Consider the following 19,626-nt stretch of genomic DNA (forward strand, 5'->3'; position numbering starts at 1 on the left):
GCAGGACCAGAAGGAAGCGGGTTCTGAGTAACACTGAGCATCCTGCACGGCCACTGCTTTATATTCAGGCAAGCCCTGGGAATGCATCACCACAAGTGACATAGAAACCTAAACAAGCTTGTAACACACCTTCCATAATGCTTAAGAGATGCACAATGGCACGCTGAGAGCTAGCGCTGCAGAGGATAGGAAAGAAGGAATGTTTTGTACACCACTTCCCAGCCATGCATTCGCCCATGCTGGTTCACAAAGGGCTCAAACTGGACTGAAACTCTTCCTTGATCAGATCTCAATTTCATGTGATGTCCTGTAATAACAACACTCACACAGGAAGTGTCTGCAGCAGGGCTGAGCAGGACAAACTGCAGCTGGCATTGCCTGCAGCCATGAAGAGGATGGAAATCCATCCCATTGCTGTCTGCAGAATGCTGCCCATGCAGTATCCTACCGCAGATGTAGACAAAGGCTGAGACCTGCTAGCTTGTACCATATAACAGCTAAGCATTGTCTTTATTATAAGAAGCAATTCTCTATAAGCCAACATGAAGCTTGAAGAGCTCCAAAACAGAGGGACCTGACAGCGCAGTAAAAGCAGAGCCATAGAGTGAGCAGGCTAAAAGCCCCTCTGCCAGCTGTGAGCCCATCAAGTGTTATGGTGGTCACACTGGAATCTGAACCTGGAAAATGACATTGAAAATGGAGCTTAAACAAAGTAACAGCAGTGCCATGATCTAACTACAGTAGATACAGTCGCATCCCTCACATAAGCCAGCTATAATTAGACCAGGTTAATTACCAATCAAGTGCCTTGCGACTTGCAGTGCTGCTCTGAAGGACCCTGTCCACGCAGATGGGAAGGAGTGAGGGGACCCCAAAGGTGTAAGTGCACATGGAGGGAGCAGAGGTTTATCCACACTCTGTGCACACACGATGTGACCACTAAAACCAGGCCCAGGCTTTGTTCCAGAACAAATTAGCAGCTGATGAGGAAGGCTTTGATTGAGGTTTATCAAGCAGTGCAGTAAGGGGCAAGGAAAGATAAGGGGCAGGTCTGCTGAAGGACCGAAGGAGAGCAGCTCCCTCTCTGTGCTGCAGGTGGGCTCCAGGCAGAGGGGGCAGGCAGCAGAAGCCCAGCACAGAGCCTTGCCCACTGCCAGCAGTGTGGTGCCACCGAAACACGGTGCCCGCAGCCAGCCAGAGCTGCTTGGAATAATCTCCGTGTGTTTTCTGTGCAGGAAACATCACGGTGCTGTTAAAGGAACAGGGCTTTGTGTTCCTGTGGTGCACGTGAAAACCAGGCTGATGGCTGCAGAAACAGTCACTGCATCAGGGACCGCTCTCACCTCCCTGATAACAGCAAATAACCACACTGATGGGTGCAGAAGTCTTCCCAAGGAGGCCATGCAGGTGTACAGTTGCCTTGGGGGGTGTACTCAATGCCCAGGCCATACAGCTCCAGGAACCTCCAGGAGCATCTCTGAACCCCCTGAAAGCATCCTTTCCACATCCCCAGCACAACCGGTATCAGCATGCCAAAGGATGGGATGCACCAAGGACTGGCACACACTAATGCAGCATGGGAAGCAAGAAGCCACACTCCATATCCACAGCAGGCATTTGAGGCCTACAGAGGTTTCCACACTCTGTGCCTAACACCAGGACACACCACCATTGGTGCTGGCACCCCATGCACCAGCAGGCTCTTCCCACATGGATGAAGCACACACGTGGTTATGTGGTTGAAGGTGTGAACCCACACCGCTTGGTCAGGAACCACATCACTTGGTACATTTAACACATATGACCTGCTACCACAGCGTAGCTTTGGCAGGGGCACAGGTCAGCCACCAGCACCAGAGATCGCACAGCAGTGACATCCATCACTGAGAGCCCACCTCAAAGTCTGGGTGGTTGAAACTCAACATACAGGAAGCCTAGAAACCAGCGGGGTGTCGGAGAATCGTGCTTCTCTGGGCACCCTGTGCCAGCGCCTCAGCACCCTCACAGGGAAGAGCTTCTGCCTAAGAGCTCAGCTCAGTCTCCCCTCGGGCAGGTTCAAGCCATTCCCCTTGGCCTGTCCCTACAGGCCCTTGTCCCAAGCCCCTCTCCAGGTTTCCTGCAGCCCCTTTAGGCACTGGAGCTGCTCTAAGGTCTCCCCTTCAGGAGCCTTCTCTTCTCCAGGCTGCCCCAGCCCAGCTCTCTCAGCCTGGCTCCAGAGCAGAGCTGCTCCAGCCCTCACAGCATCTCCGTGGCCTCTGGACTCTCTCCAACAGGTCCACATCCTTCTTACATTGTGGGCTCCAGAACCTGACCCAGGTCTGCAGCTCAACCGCAAATAAACGAGTTTTCAGGTCTCTGCAGAGCTCCTGCGATCGGAAACAAGCCCTTACACGTGGGGCCGGGAGCTTGGGACAACAAAGCCCCAGCCAGCAGAGCCCTCCTGGCTCCAGGGACCAGCCTCCACCGCTGCATCCAACTGCCCCTGTCCCGGCTGTGCGGGCAGAGCTGCCGGTACCCGGGGTCCCCAGGCCTCGGGGTGTACCCCTGGGGATGGAGCTCCCCAGCCCATGCGGGACAGGGGCCGCTGCCATCACCATCCAGAGCCGCGCTGGGGCTCTCCCCGCCTCTAAGATCGGAAACAAAAGGAAACTGCAAGAGCCACAAACTCCCTGGTGCTGCAGCTTCACCCGCAGCATCGCGACCCCGGAACCGCACCTAGCCCCCCCTCCCGCAGCTCTGCACAGAGGGGTCCCCGCATCCCTTACTGTGGGGGATTGAGGGGGCTTTACCCGGCCCCCCGGAGCCCAACAGCGGCTGAGCCGGGGCTGGGCGAACCCCGGGTCCCGCACCGACACTTTGAGACTTAAACATTCAACCCAAGCGCGCACTTACCGGCTCGGGGAAGCCGGTTCCCTGCTCTGCCCCTGCCCGCCGTCAGCTCATGGCTGGCGTTGTGTCCTTGGTGAAGAACTGCTGACTGCAGGCCGGCCCACCCCCTTCCCATCTGCAAACTGCTGAAAGAAGTTAAGCTCGGCTAAGATCAGCTTAAGCGGCATTAGCAGCGGTGCCCCGGTAACCCTTGAGGCACCGGACGCTCCGCATCATCCGGCCGTGGGAGCCTTGCTCTGCGATGAGCAAAGCTCATCCCTTCTGATGCTGAATATTGCATGGGTTTGACACGTCCCCGGAGCTTTACAGCTCGAGGGGAGGGTTCTGGATGTGGAACTGCATACAGCCTTCCTGCGAGGACTCAGTGGAGAATGAAAGACAGCATCACTTCATGGGGCGGGTTTGGGGGAGAAAAATCACCATAAAATGAAGTTTCTGACACTTAGCAAGCCTGCGTTGCCAGTCCTAGATTAGAAACTTCACAGCTTGAGTAGAACAAATGTAAATCATCTGAACCAGTAAAACAGTAAGAGGAAAACTACTGCCAACATCATCCATATATATATATCTATATATATATATCTTCTGATCTTGAAGGTCCCTTCCCACCGTAACTATTCCATGATTTTATTGCTACACACATTAAAAGCAAAGAAAAAAACTGGCATTTGAGCCAAACCTTTTCCTTTCTGTTAATTTACACTGACAATAACAAAACAAAAACTCTGTGGTTCATTTGTGGCAGTAAAATTACCAATATTTGAGATCTGAGAGCTCAGCCTGAGACCTTTCTCTTAACTGAAAGGACATTCCTTTCAGCTGAGAGCCAGCAGGCCGCTTGCTTCCAGCTCCCCACCTCTGAGCAGAGATAACAGGGCGTGCGGCACCAGGAGCCTCCTCACCATATCAGAGTAACTGCTGAGTCCTTCTCAGAACTGGGGCACTTGAGGGGTCCAAGGGTGGATGCCTGCTCTGGGCATGGGGAAGTTACTGTTCTCCTCACCTCTTCTTTGTCTGACACCATGTATAGGCTGGATCTCCACAATCACTTGGCTGAGCACAGGGGGAGATGCTGTCCGAACGCTCTCGCTATTGCCATGGTTAATAAAGTTCCCTTCTCCCCTGTCCTAAATTGTACTTGCTGCACCGTGCACAAAGCAGAATTCTCCAAGAACACTTCACGAATGAAGAGAATGTAATGAGATCTCAGGCAAACATCACTGCTTTGGCTCTCATGTGGGTATGCAGCAATCAGCCTTTCATTCATCAAATCACCAGGGTAGAACTGGCCTAAATGGTCCGCAGGTGTAAATCAGCATCACAGTGCTGGCTTAATGGGACCTCAGCAACATTCACCAGCTCAGATTCCTGCCCTTTGTCCCTCAGAAGCCACAGCTTGGCAGAAACTTTGTCCTCAGGAGACCACTTCAGCAGCCCCAGGGCTACAGTGCCTGGAGCCACAGATAGAACACGGCCGTGCTCATCATGGAGCTTCGAAGGGATGCGGGAATACCGATTTGGATGAATTACGGGATTGAAACCAAATTGCTGTGCTGTGTTTATTCGTAAGAGCTCTTCTCTCAGGCTCCTGTTGGTAAGGGATGCTCATGCGCTTCAGTATTGAACACTGAGAGTGCGATCACTGACACTTCCTTTTCCCCGGACAGCAACAAGCAGTGGTTACGCTGTCTGGATGTTTTTAAACACCCGGTTTGTTTCCGGATCCGTGTTTATTTTGTTAACTAAAGAAGCAACCGCGTGTTTGTATTTTGGTTCCTCGTCGCTTCCACCTTCCGCTTTCACACCCTGCAGCTCCCTGTGCCTGGCACTGCTCGAACCGGCTTTTGCTCTCTTATTTCCCGGCGGTTCTCAAGCCTCCATGAAGACGTTCCTGTCCGTGCTACATTCTGCAAACTCTCCCCAAATCTCTGCTGCACATGAGCGAGTTTGCAGCTCGGAGATAGAGACACCTTCCTGCTGCCTCCTCCCTCTCCAGCCCCATTCCCTCCTGCAAAAGCAGCCTTTAAACCCCCCTTTCTGGCCATTGTAAGACGCGTTAAGACGCTGGAGCAAGGTTTCAAAGGGTTAAAGGGGGGAAAGCCCTCAGACAGCCCATTCTTCAGTCTCAATGACCCAGAGCTTTTGCCTTTTCAAATGTATTTAAGCAAATAAGGCGAATAGAGGATATGCAAGTGCCTTTTCCGAGAGGAAACACAGCGCTGAATTGTTGTTGGCAGGTCAGAGCATCACACCACCCTCAGCAGCCTCTCAGCTGCCGGGATTTGCCCGGCCCGGGGGGAGGCTGCACAAAACCCCCCTTTCAGGCACAATAAAACCAGGGCTCGCGGAGAGGGGGCAGGTCCCTGGGGCTGCTCCCCGAGGGGTGCGAGGACCCGCACGGCACCGTGGGTTCCGTCCCTTCTGCAAGGTCCAGAGGGTATCGGGGTTGGGGTGGCCTCTCCCGAGCAGGCTGCGCCCAGCCGGGGGTCGGAGAGGATGCGGGAACAGTCGGGGGGGAGGGGAAACAAAGCCTTAATTAGGTCATTTGGAGCGCTGGAGAGTGGTTTTACCTAAAACTGAGCTGCACTGGAGATACCAAGCGAAATACATTCAAGAGGGATTCTAACATCATCAGGGAACCCCAGCCTGGTTTGGGTTGGAAGGGACCTTAAAGCCACGGGCAGGGACCGCTTCCCCTGGAGCAGCTTGCTCCAAGCCCCTGTGTCCAACCTGGCCTTGAGCACTGCCAGGGATGGGGCAGCCACAGCTTCTCTGGGCACCCTGTGCCAGCGCCTCAGCACCCTCACAGGGAAGAGCTTCTGCCTAAGAGCTCAGCTCAGTCTCCCCTCTGGCAGGTTCAAGCCATTCCCCTTGGCCTGTCCCTACAGGCCCTTGTCCCAAGCCCCTCTCCAGGTTTCCTGCAGCCCCTTTAGGCATTGGAAGACTGTCATTATGCCTCCCATCCTTCCTACCACCACCAAAACCTGCAGGAGCAGTGAACACTGTATTGGAGTTTGGCCACTAGAAGATGGGTTTATCCAGGTGACCACCTCTGCCACAGAGAACAGAGGATAAAGTTGCTTCGCTGGGGTTGTTATTTCTCTGGATCATCTGACCACTGGTGCAGCATTCCCATCGACAGGAGTCGCTGCTCCCTGGACCAAGAGACACACTTGACCTCAGTGATCACAGCGGCCACCTCCTCCGACGCTGATTTTGCAGCACTACTGTGCAGTTGTAAGGTGGAAACTGCTCACTGCAGTTTACACGCGGTGTTCCCGAGATTGTATCTACACCACAGCGGCCACACCGTTGAGCAAATGGAAATGTGAGCTGCAGCCTTGCCGCACCGTAGTACACAGCTCTAAATATAAAGACTTTTCCTCCCTTGGTTGGGGCTTTCCTGACGAGATGGTGATTTCCACCGGGTGACACTTTTCATTTTTAACAAGTGACTCTTTCTTCCTGTGGCGCAAAAGAAAATGACTTGGACGAGGTGGTTGGATTCATCTTCTTTCCACGTTTTGGACAGTGGTGTACCACAGAGCACGGAAGACAGAAAAGCACCTTGTGTAGCACACGAGGGAGCTTTGGGGACAGCGAGTGCAACCTCTGAGGTTTGTGGGGAAATCACTGCAGGGTCTTACCAAAACCCGCCTGAACTGAGCCCACGCCGCGTTTTTAGCCCTACTTTTCCAAAGCACCTGCTACACATTGTGGCTACATCATGCCCAAGGAGAGCACAAAGGAGGGAGCATGGGGATCAACACCGGGACCCTGAACTACCCCTGTGGCTTTAAAACTCTTTCCTTGACTAAAAATCCCTGCTCCTCTCAGTCTCACCCTTTCTCACCACCAGGCACCAAGTTTTCCTTAGCAGAGTCTTCAGTAGAATGGTAAAATACTTAATCTATTTGAGCACGCTGCTCTAATGGAAGGTGTTCCTGCCCATGGCAGGGATTGGAACTGGGTGAGCTTTAAGGTCCCTTCCAACCCGAACCACTCTGTGATTCTATACACAGAGCATAAGGAAGAAGCCGAATCAGGCACAGCCTCAGGCCTGCTCCCTCCTCTCCCTCAGATCACCTTGAAGTGTTTATGGTCTAAGGAGGACTCAACACAGTAAATAGGTTGTCTTCAATAAGCGCTGGTAGCACAGTGCAACAATCAACCCCAGCCCAGCAGAACATTCACCTGTATCGAGCTGTACAACAAGTTCCTCGGAGTCTCCAAAACAGGGTTTGCAAAGACTGAACCAGCACATCTGGGAAGAAAAGCTCCTGAAGAGCCCGGCACAGCTCACAGCAAGGTACAAGAAGGTGCAGGAAGGAGTACGAGGGCTCCCACTGGGGTTTCATGGATTTTAGAGATAGATTGTTCCACATTAATCCATATTTGAAAGCCACGTGCTCTCTGACACACCTCAGTACACTCGTTTCTAGGGTAAGAGGGGATCTGAGTTCACAAGCCCTCCTGTTCAGAGGGAGAGGACAAAGCAGTTTGGATACCAGTACCTTCCCAGAGGGGATAATACTGAAAAGCTGCTGGAACTGAGTAATTCAGGTGCCCTTCTGGTACCCACAGCCCTGCAGGGATGGCAGCAGGGACAGATGGACTCCACTGCCAAGGACCTGCTTTTGGCTTGGCATGATAGCACAGGAGACAGAAATAGCAGTGATGGAGGAAACTCATTACTCGTATTGATCCATCACTGAAGAACACATGCAGAGCACTTAAAAATAAAGAAATGTATTAATAGATGTTCTTCTCTCCTGATCATTTCTGGTCAGGAGGAGGGTGATTAAGTCGACTGGTTTGTTTGGGTTTGTATGAAGAAATCATCTAACAAAGAAAGGAAAGAGCTGCCCTGGATGCATCCATCAAGAGGCAAACGCTACCCTCACTCTTTCAGCCTCACCCTGGCATGCCTCCAGTTAGCTCGCAGTTATTCAGGTACTGACTGCCACCACGCAGTGATGAAGGAGGAAGATGCTGGTATTGCTCTCAAAGAGCTCTCAGAAATGTACTAACAAGGGAAGGTTTGAACCCTGTGGTGCTCTGCAGCGTTTGGTGACGTCAAAACAAGGGCAGTTAGAGCCTCCCTGATGTAATGCTGTATTTCTTTGTTCCTGGCTTGCTCCCAAGTCAGCTTTCCTATTCCTGTGGGTATTCAGTTAATGCAGTTTACCATCTGTCTTCAAAGCTCTCTTCCTCTTTTCATTACTTGAATATATTTGTAATATCCATAGTAGTGTGGAGGCAAGAATCAAATCAATGTCTAGATTAGTCCAGAGCAGCAGAGGAAGCCTGCTATGCGCTGTCTTTGCCTGCAAGCAGGCTGGGAAATCCAAATACATTTACTCTTTCCTTTTGCTGCTATCTAGCAACTGTTCAAATGGAGCAGTAATAGAGGGATGGAGAATAAAAGTGACTAACTATACCTCAAATAACCCAGCTTCGCCTCTTGTGCAGCAGCCAGCCCTCCACGGGCTGAGCAGCCCTGGGCGCCTGCGGTGCTTCACACTCAAAGCACAGCAGGAAATGTTTCTTCTCCAGAGCATCCTCAAGGACTCCTGTGTCACAGCACAAGAGCCAGGAGCAGGGCTGCAGGAGTCCATTGGAACACCAGATGAACCTCCCGCACTGAGAAGCGTTTGGAGGTGTCCTGGTGGGGAGAAGGGACACTGGGGTGGCAGAATTCCCTTCTCGCACAAGTGCTCCCAACCACTGCCAGGAGAGCAAACCCATTTCTTCCTCCCTGCCAGGCAGGACTGACACAAAATGAGGGTGGAAGAGAAGTCCTGAGAAGTCTCTGGGGTTCCTACTTCTACTCAAGGGGACAGGACCAAGGGGTGAACTGTGACCTCCTCCTACTTCAACCAAACCAGCCCAATGTGCAGATCCCCAAGGGAATGTGTTAAGTTTTATTTAACTAAACCACTGTGCATCCATCAGACCACCCAACTCTGCACATTAGGAAATCAGCTTTTTCTTTCTCCGACTTCTGCCGCTGTTTCATTGAGTTGAACATTATAGACCCACTCTCAGCCAGTCAAAGCCCTTATAACCTGTGCCAGGGTCTCACCACCCGCACAGGGAAGAATGAGTGTGACATTAAGGGAGGCCACGAGTCGGAGCTGCACCTGAGCAGACACGTGCTTTGGGGTAGTGGGACTCACAAGGGAGATGGGTTTGGAGACAGCAGAATAAACACAGAGATGGGAGGCACAGGGATCAATACCACAGGGGGGATGCAGAAGCCCAAGAGCAGGAGCTTGCACATGAGACCTGATCCCTGTGGGCTGGTTCTTCTCCTGTTGTCATAAGCAAGTCTGGTTCATCCAGTAACACAGCTCAGGGCCATCCCTGGGGCCTTGGAGCCCAAAATACAGTAACAAACACTTGCCTGCAGCCTTGGAGCCAAGTCCTGCTTCCTGACTCACCCATGTGATTCCCTCTGGGCCATATTTGCACAGCGTGAGTTTTGCTACAGCTCAGAAGCAGCTGATCCAAGCTGCTGATCCCAGCAGCTGAAGCCCGCTGACCCTGATGGGAGCCACCAGGATATTTTCAGACACAAAATTCAGGGCAGTGATTTAAGGTCCCCATTTGTTTCAGTATGAAACACTCCTTTTCATAACCACAAATATCAGGTAGGTGTGAGATTAAATAAAGACAATGTTTTCCATTCTTGGTTCTCCTGCCCTGAATATTCCACGGAATCCTAGAACACCAGGTTGGAAGGGACCTCAAGGATCACCTGGTCCAGCCTTTCTTTGCAAAGCATCACCTAGCATGTGCTGCACCTAGATATCCCAGCGCCCTGCCCAGCCAGATCTTGGAAGTGTCCAGCGTTTGGGAATCCACCACTTCTCTGGGGAGATTATTCTAATGGTTGGTTCTCATTGGGCAAAAAAAAATATCAGTCATTCACCTAATGATGCAAAGGTGCTGTCTTTTAAAATCGTTTTTCCCCTTTGTTCTTTTTCCCCTTGGAAGTGTGCCTGCCTAGAGGAAAGATGTTTGATGGGTAAAGTGGAAAACAGCAGAGACACTAGCATTACTTTTCCTTAGGAAAGGCACTACATGCAGATTCAAAGGATTGGGGCAGCCTGGTGTAGCAGAAGGTATCCCTTCCCGTGGCAGGGGCTTGGAACTGGGTGAGCTTGAAGGTCCCTTCCAACACAAACCATGCTGTATGATTCTATATGACTCGAATCAGTGCAGCAGTCCACATTAAGCTAAACCTTTACACACCTCACAGAAACCTCGCATGTCAGACTCACACCAGTTCTCTAATCCAGACACACTGAACCGTTACCTCCTGCCCACGAAACAGCCGGAATCACAATCACCCTCTGCCCAGTGATGCCCAAGCACACACGGTACAATGCACAGGCATAGTGAGGCCCAAGCACACACACGCGTCCGAGCCCGCTGCCCTATTTCACATCTCACTACAGACAAAAGGTGCCCTTACAGATTTCCAGGGACGGAGCAAGGGAATAACCCCGCAGGGTGGTCTGAGCGGATGATGTAACGCGCTCGGCAGCGCCCGCTGCACCGCGCTGCAGCAAGGCCGGCGGATCAGCCCATTCCCATCTCTGCCTTTCCCATCCTGGAGAGCCGGCGATGCCCCTTTCTAGCGCAGGGCCGGGGGAGGACGCGGGGAGGGGACCGGTTGGAAGCGATCCCCGCGCACAGGGGTTGGGGGTGAGGTGAGGAAGGGGGGGCTCAGACCCCATGTGCCGGGGTGGTTCGGGGGGGGGGGGCGTCACTCACCCAGCAGCATCCAGCCGGAGCCAGCGGAGCCCAGGAGCGGGGCGAGCATCCCTGCGGCGCCGTTGCCGCCGCGCGCACTGCGCACCCGGGCGCGCGCACTGCGCACCCCCCCCCCCCGCCCCCCGCGCAGGGCGGTATTTTTAGCCGCGCACCCCCTGTCCTCCCCGCCTCCTCCTCTCCTTCACCCCCTTCTCATCCTCCCGAGCTCTCCAGCTCCAGCCGATCGCGGGCAGCCGTGCGGGAGCATCATCGTCCCTCCGCAGCGGCCAAGAGCACCGGGCAAGGCAGGGGAAGCAGCCGTACCCCTGCAGTAGATTGTAGGGGACCCGCACAGGAGCGGTTCTAACTCCCCCGCCCATCAGCGATGCCGAAACACCTGCAGCTCCATCGGCAGAGCCTGCCAGACACATCAGCACTGCTTCTGGCTACTTTAACACCCTAAAATGCAGCTAATGGGTACTTAAAGCAAGGAGTCAAACTCCATTTATGATGCTAAATGGGGAATAGTAGGTTTGTGTTCTTTATATTTCATCTTCCCTCCAACAAGCCGGTTGTAGAAAAATTGATCTCCAAGGTCCGTGGTACAAGAAGGGCTTTGCAGAAAAAAGGTTTTGGAAGGGCTGCACCAACATGAGAACACAACTCGCATCCCTCTGGCCATCACAGTGCAGTGGGTAAGCAGCACAAGAGTGGCAAGAGGTAAAAGATACCCTGTGTCGTTTCCCCCCAGCCTTTTGGGGGACTAACATGGCAGATCTGCAAAGTAGGCAGAGCTCCACGATGCCATGTGGGGCTGCTTAACTCTTCATGAGCACAGAGCAAGAAATACCCAAACCATGCCCTGCCTGTAGCAGGAATTAGCCCTGGTTCAGGTATGATTACAGCTGCCCAGGACACATACTTCCTTTGAAGAGCCTGTGGTGCTCTTAAAGGTGAGAATGAAGTTGGTGTAAATGAATTTCCATTTCATGGCAAACGACTCTTCCCAATATGGTTTCCTTCTGATTCACTATGAAAATGACTTCAAAAGCTTTCCCGTACACAGAGGACCAGCAGCTGACTAGAACTGATGTCACTTGTGCCAGGGTCACCACTGCCCACTCCTGAGAGCTGCTAGAAAGTCACCACATTCTTTTTACTCAAGGGCTATTTGGCTTCCAAGATCAGTAGTCTCAAGGCAGAAAACCATCTTCAAGGGTGATAACAAGTGACCTGGGAACCAGAGGCAAGTGTGTCTGGTTCCTCAGGCTACAGTTCTTACAGTAAATGCCTCTACAGCAATTGTGATTTCAGCTAAAGCTCATGCCATAAAATCAAATAAAACAGCTATAAAATAGGACTTGGCAAATACATCTACTGCAACTCATTTTGTTCAGGAGTAAAATAGATTATAGATTAAATACTGCACAATCTATTTTACTTAAGAGCTTTCATCTGGCCTATTATAAGGCACAACAGTTTCTACTCCACTCTTCACTTCCTCTCTGCAGCAAATTGTGTTGGAAAGCTGTTAGAACACCTTGTCTTCTGCAGGCTACACAGGTACCAGTGTTGAAGCAAACTCAGGCTTCCCCTTGAACCACCAGTGTTAACTGCTGAGCCCTGCCTCTGAGCTCCTGAAAACCTCTGTTAGCTGGTAATGACAATACTTGAAGCTCACTGATAGGACTGATTAAGTTGTCCCAGTGATATGGGACCTCTTGGTCTTTCAGGAGATGGACCTTTCCAAACAATACTTCCCTAGGAAGCTGAGAAACCAGTGGAAACTGGTTGAAGTGTGCCAGCTCCCACAACTCCACTGAACAGGCTTACAGCAAACAGATTTGCATGTACAGTTGCAAAATGGGTCCCGAAAACACCTCTCCTCCATCTAAGAGAGGAATGAAGACCACTGACAACAAATACCACCCAGCCCATCATACCCTTGCCTTAGGGAGCCACAAGGTGTCTGTCCTCTGCAAAGAGCAGCTTTCCTGACCTCATCTCCTGCAGCAGCTCCCCCAACTCTGTGCAGACTAAAAAAAGCCAAGTGGCTTCCTGTGTGTGACCACAAGCTTCCTGCCTCCCTGCGAAGTTCTCATGAACCTTCTTCTAACCCTTGGCTTTAAAACCTTCAATAGCTTTCTGGTTCTCTGTGCACTAGAGCCCAAGGCAAGCTTGGCCCAGCTGGCTCCCAAAAAGCCAAATTACAGCCTTTTCTGAAGTTGTTCACACCTCAACAGCAGCCACTTGAAGTGCTCCCACTTCATGTCCATCAACTGGGAGGCTGGTAATGGAAATGTCTTCAGGGGCAGCACAGTGACAGATACCTGTCATCACAATGCTGAAATTTTCCACAGTAAAAAGCCACTTTGAATCCCTTGAGTCACAGAAATGCCCCAAATCACTACTATGCCACAGAGCTGTCTCCTGCAATGGGTATACCTTGGGTTATCAAGAAATTTAAGCCACAACCACAGGCCAACAGCAACCTTCCTAATAGCCAGAGCAAAGGACACCATCAGAAAAGACTGTGCAAGGAATCTGAGCTTATATCCCCTCTCTCAACTACATCAGATTTTCCAGTTCACCCCAAACCCCATTACTACCAGACAAACCCCCTATTCTGATCTTTCACAGTTTAGTCTGGGTTATAGTGAACGCAGCACCCCCCTGTGAATAAATCCAAAGTGGGTCCAACTTGTCACAATTAGGTGCAACAACAGTAGTTTAGCAGAGAAGAAATATTGGTTTCTTATTTCTTGCTTGAATACATTTATGTGCCTATTGAATAGTCCAGTGTAATCTGTTTGCCCCAAATAACACCAATGTAAAAATAAACCTTAACTGTTCTGTTAATTCTTTTCAAGTTATATGCAATATATATATATATATATATATATATCAAGCTGCAACTTGTCTGATTTTTATTCCAGGCTTCTCAGCCTCTCCTCGTTCCCAACCAGCTGGTAAATAGTCACTATGGCAGCACAATGCAGAGTGACTCAGCACTCCCCCACATTTCAGTAGCAGCTCTGTCTGCCCTTTGGGTTCCTCATGAAGATAACCTGATAACCTCACCTTCCCTTTGTTTCATTGCAGAATTAGAGGTTTTAAGGTTCTTCCCTTGTGTCATTCAGCATTTATGGAGGGAATCAATGCAACAATCTGCAAAGTAAAGGCCACACCTATCCAGGATGCTATTTCAGCTTTCCTTTAATGTTTAGCACAAAGATGCTTGAACTGCCTTGGCAGGGGCAAGAACAGTTCACTTCCACTGGAGCAGCTTGCTCCAAGCCCCTGTGTCCAACCTGGCCTTGAACACTGCCAGGGATAGTTCAGCCACAGCTTCTCTGGGCACCCTCTGCCAGCCTCTGCACCCTCACACTTGGCCTTAAACTTCATGAAGTTTGCATAGTCCCACCTCTCAAGGTCTCTCTGGATGGCACCCTTTCCCTCCAGCACATCATCTGCACCACACAGGCTTAGTGTTGTTGACAAACTTGCTGAGGGTGCACTCCATCACACCATCCACACTGCTGACAAAGAGGTTGAACACCACCAGTCCCAATATCTATTCCTGAGGAACAACACATATCACTGGTCTCTACCCAGACATTGAGCTGCTGTCTACAGCTCTGGGACTGTGACCATCCACCCAACTCCTTATCCACCACAACCATCTAATTTGCCATGTCTAAAAGCATGAGGAAGTTTCAGTGAGACACTGGCTTATTAATAACCAATACTGATAGCAATGAAAGCTGCAAAGCCTCTGGTGTTGACTGCCCGGTGGCTAGAAGCGTGTGAGCTCTCTCACCAGGGCTTTTCCTGCAACTGAGATATTTGTTTTACCTTCTTCTGACATGTCACAGTACAGGTGCACAAAATGGCCAGCTGAGGATCTCAGCTCGTTGCTTAGCTTTTACTTTCTAAAGTCGTATCACAGTATGTTAGAGATTGGAAGGGACCTCAAAAGATCATCTAGTCCAATCCCCCTGCCGGAGCAGGAACACCTAGATAAGGTTACACAGGAACGTGTCCAGGCGGGTCTTGAATGTCTCCAAAGGAGGAGATTCCACAACCTCCCTGGGCAGCCTATTCCAGTGTTCCGTCACCCTCACTGAGAAGAAGTTTCTTCTCAGATTTAAGTGGAACCTCTTGTGTTCCAGTTTGTACCCATTTCCCCTAGTTTCCCCATTTTCGTAGTTGACAGGCTTGCAGGAAGCAATATATAAAATAGCTGTGGAAGGGGTTAAGGTCCTTTTCCAGTACAACTGATAGAAGTTGAGATAGTTTCTCCAGACCCGCAATGCAAAAATGCACCTGAGCAAGAATCATTTATTTTTCTGTAAAGCTCCTCAAGTGCCTTCCACTTCTCGCCCAACTGATCCTGAGCCCTCCCAACCCGGATATCCTACAGGAAGACCAGGAAGCCCGAGGCCCTTCCCGCTGTGGTTTCCCGGGAGGAATGATGGGGCCATCGCGGCCGGACCCAGGACCAGAGAGAAGCCTCCAGCACCAAGGACAGCGGCGGCTCCGCGGGTCGGTGGCGTTAATTAAGGAACCCCCACTTTGCCCCATTAAGTCGCTGACACTGGTGATGGGCTCGCTCCTATGTTCCGTGTTACTTGCAGGTATTCAAGCCAGCAACACTGATCAATGCATTACCTTGGAATCTGGGCTTGTTCCTTTCCCATCTTCTGCTTCTGCATCAGCTTCCACTTCAGACATTTTGCTTGCTTTCTACCTGTGGAAAAGAAGATAATTAGGTTCTTGGTGTACATTCCAATAGTAATCTCACACAGATGAATACGGGCCTTTGACCGAGGGCTGCAAGGTAGATTGTGTATTCCAGACAAGGGGAGGACATATGCTGGAAGGACAGCACACAGATCAGTGCAGCCCAAATCAAGATGAAATAATAGGACTGACATTACAATAAACTGGTTTGTACCTCATAACCAAGAAAACAGTACAAATTGCTGCTGAAAGCTATACTAACACTCTGTATGGTGCCACTCACCCTATCTGCCTGACCTTGGAAACATAAAGGAAGATATTTTGGCTAAATGAAGGGATAAGGCCAACCCTTTGTAGTCAAAGATAAATATTCCCTCAAGACAGTAGAAACATTTACTTCCTCTGACCACTACAGTACTTAAAGCATCCTCAGCTTTTGTGTTTTCCATTTTAGCTTGCACAGCATTTTGGTATGTTAGCAGCTCTCATCTAAACTCTATTTCTGTCAGTGTGTATCTATCTTACAGACAAGCATTCAGTTACACTCAGGGAGCCATGAGGGCTGACTTCTCCCTAAGACATGGGGAGCCAGGAGCCAAGCACAATAACACATCTCACCTCACCACTCAGGGCACAGTTCCATGGTATTCCAGCACAGCAAGCAGGGCAGGCCTCAGGGTGACAACTGAGGGCCATACCAGAGCCCAGACCATCACTTAGATACAAACAGCAGAAGTAGTCCAAGGTCAAGATGTCAACCCACAGGTTGGGGTCCAAATCAACAGAGCCACACAGCCACAAGCTGTTACTGAGCTGGAGATCAGTCTTCCTGCAACACAGGGCAGAAATAAAGCCTCCTGGGACTGAGCTTAAATAGGCTCCTGGGTCTATGGTAACAGTGTGGGCAGGAGCCCAGGTGAGGCTGGTCAGGACCATCAAAGCCTGTTAGTGCCCTCAGCACTCAGGTGTTTAGAACTTTCTGTAGCAAAAGCTGTCTCTTCATGTGTGACTCTAGGTACTTGGCATAGCAAAGGCTCCACGTGATACTGTAATAGCACTAATTAAATGGTTTTTGTCTCTTAAGCTTTCACATTAAAGACATTTAATCTGGTAAATGCATATATATACACACACACAAATTGCAATTCTTGGACTCTGAAGCAATTTACCAAGTGCAATTTTTGAGTATGTATTATTAATTTAATCAAAATTAACTTATACATGACTGTTAGCTGAGATGAATGACCTTAGTGCCAAAATTCTTCCTGGCTGTAAGGAAAAGGCTGGAGATAAAACCTCTATTTCACTATTGACAGGAAAAATCAGTTGATTGCCTATGCAAACTAGGAAAAATAGGCTATTTCATTTTGAGGATACAGAATAACCAGCAGGCATTAGATTAGAAGTGGTATAACGACCTAGTTTATTAGTTTGGCTTCTGTTAACATCCATTCATTGTCAGACCCTCAGCTATATCCGTATTTGTTATAGAACAAATAGAGATACCAGAGTTGGACAGAACTTGTTTAATCTCCTAACTCTTCACACCAGCTATGCTGAAATCACATGAGGCAAATGAGATATTGAGCTTCACCTCTTCTGGCTTAGGGGACATACAGCTTGAATCCAAAAGGATCCTGTCAACAAACAAGATTAAGCTCTGATCACACTTGTGCTGCGGTCAGGAAGGATTAGATCTGCTGCAGGAAATAGTTGCACCTCCACCAGACTGGGTGTAAACATCAACCCCTTTATATATATCTCAACATAAATATATATATCAACATATATATATCAACACAAATATACGTTGTCATGGTCTTTGAACTTTCCTTAAGCAAAACCTCTTTGGATAATGGAGAAACACCGGTATTGTGATTCAGCTTGTGGCTTATGAGCCACACCTCTCAACCAAGCAAATGACAAAGCCAACACCTGAGCACATGCAGAAGTGCCGCCTCTTCACAGTATTTTGATGGGAAATCTCAACTTTCAGTGGAATTTCAAAGGATAACTTACACATAGGAAACAATTCTGGCCCAGCTTTTGGATGGAGGACTCACCAGAGTATAATGGTTTTATATCAACTGGTAAACTACCTGTTCCCTTCTCCCCAGCTCTGAATGAATGTTAGGCAGTGGATGGATGGCGGAGCTGCTGTTACCACCAGCGTTGTGGTGTTCCGAAGCTGTGCATTGGCTGTAAAGAGGCAGACCGCTCATGCTGGTGATTCACTGAAGTGCTCATCCTTTCATTTCGAAAGCTGCCCCGCTCCTTTGCAGCTGCAAACGCTGCACAGGAAACAAAGCACTCTGCTTCCCCAGCCCAGGCGGGGAGAGGGATGCCCTCATGACCCAGTTCTGCCATTGATCAAGGATGTGACCTTGTCAACAGCGGCAGAGCAAGGCAATGAGCTTTCTGCTTTGCGTTCTCTGATAGCAATCCCTCTTGCCCCTCTGGTTTTGAGGAAGCTGCCATCTGCTGTCAGCAGCTCGTGCAGACAGACACAGAAGTGGGGATGGAGCCAACGCCAGTAAAAGCAGTAGCAGTCCAAGAGCTGCAGAAATAGCCCATTGAGGGCGCAGGCTGAAATGCCTTTTATATGACTTCTTATTGCAATGTATCATCCCACATGTTTTATTCATATACATAGCTTGTACAGAAGCGGAGCATCTTTTAAACAAGCATTTGTGTGCAGACAAGCAGCTATTTAAGCTAATGTATCAGGGCTTTTGGTGTCATTTGCCTTCTCACTATGACCAAGTGCCAGCTGCTTCTTTGAGTTGGTTTAATTAAGAGATAGAACAGGTCATGTAATTTTTATAACAGCACAGTTAAGAATTTAGGAAGCTGTTCAAAAGGAAGGATAAAAGAGGTGAGAATATCAAAGCCAAACATCAGTGGGGCAGGAACTTCTGAAGTGTTGTTGGAGCATCAGCACACAGTCCACTTGTGCCACATGGACAGACCACTCTTTACCAAGGAAACAGCAAAAGTGGCTGTGAAATAGTAAATCTTTCATTAATATTTTGAATCAAAGAATGCTTCTCACAAGGGAGCAAAACACAATTTACAGTCTGATAAAATGGAGGTAATAAAAATGAACCCTAGTCTGAAAATGTAGATACAGAACTGAAGGTGTAGAAAGAGGATGTAAGTAAAATCACAGTGATAAGGGATTTGGAACACTTAATTCAAAGGGAAAATGCCATTGCATGAAACAATTAATTTAGAGCAATAACTCACAAGAGCATGTGTCATCAGCAGGGTTTAAAGCCAGAATTAACAGAGCAAAAACCCTGAATTGCTTAATGTTCTGTGGAAAAGGAGGTGGATGTAATGTGAGAAAACATGAAGTGATGCCAAGGACTCTCTGTAGCTGAGTATGAGGTGCCCAAGTAGATCTCATACCGATGAGTGACTGGGCAAGAAAAGGGCACAGAAACCTCAATGCTGGTGAGCATAGACATGCACATTGGAAACGACATCACTAAAAATAGCAAAGGGCTCTCTATGAGTCTTACTCAGGATAGCATCACTGTGGGCCATCCTCAATGGCATCAGCTCCGTTGTGGGAAAGGGTAATAAAATATTCTGAATTGTTTAGAAGTGATTGGAGTACAATAAAGATAAATTGTGTGTAACGGCTGTGTCGTAAATACTGTTTGAGGTTGGATTGCTCCATCGCTGAAAGGGCACCGCAGAGTGCAAGGGGGCGCAGGGGAGATGGGGGAGCAGAGGAGCTTTCTGAGCCGGATATGCTAGGAAGAGGAGTGGTGGAAAGGGCTCTGCAGTCAGGAGAGGCAAGAAGAAGGTGAATAGCGAGTGATAACTCATTAGCTCTCAACACAGGAACACCGGAAAAGGATTTGGTGAAAATGTCAGGCAGCAGCTGGGGAGTGTAATGGCAAGGAAAATGGTGGCCTTGGGACCACCACTCAGTGACTTAGAAACGAGGCAGCTCTTTTGAGAGGGCTCCAAAGTCCGCTCTCGTGCTTTCAAAACCTGCCTTTCCACCTGCAAATCTGCACCCACTAATACAGCGCTGTTCTGGGTGAAAGCCAAGCTGCAGGCACTCAGGAATTACTGTGTCAGTGTTAGAACTGCCTTAGGGTACACATCCCAGACTAGAGACTCCTACAGAAGCGATGGCAATTGCTTCTGCAAACGCTGTACAGAGAGCTGCTACATCAGCTTTGACACCAAAGGAGACAGTGGAAGTCACTGGAGTCA

General features: G+C 49.6%; 1 protein-coding gene across 4 annotated transcripts in view; it reads right to left on the reverse strand.

The window, feature by feature from the left end:
* ACSL6 (acyl-CoA synthetase long chain family member 6) overlaps nt 1-10,831 on the reverse strand; it is a 44,318-nt gene extending 33,487 nt beyond the window's left edge. The window contains exon 1 of one of the 4 annotated variants that reach the window (XM_061347996.1): nt 10,672-10,831. In XM_061347996.1, coding sequence (XP_061203980.1) covers nt 10,672-10,720 — 49 coding nt within the window. In that variant the 5' untranslated portion in view covers nt 10,721-10,831. Of the gene's footprint in view, nt 1-2,892; nt 3,447-10,671 lie in introns of those variants that run through there. The other 3 variants (XM_061347987.1, XM_061348022.1, XM_061348013.1) reach the window with 3 other exon arrangements.
* Between the last annotated feature and the right edge of the window lie 8,795 nt (nt 10,832-19,626).

The sequence above is a fragment of the Neopsephotus bourkii genome, unplaced genomic scaffold (assembly GCF_033783945.1).
Source record: "Neopsephotus bourkii isolate Nb327-2 ecotype Australia unplaced genomic scaffold, CSIRO-AGI_Nbou_v1 NB_52, whole genome shotgun sequence".
NCBI classification, from domain to species: domain Eukaryota; kingdom Metazoa; phylum Chordata; class Aves; order Psittaciformes; family Psittacidae; genus Neopsephotus; species Neopsephotus bourkii.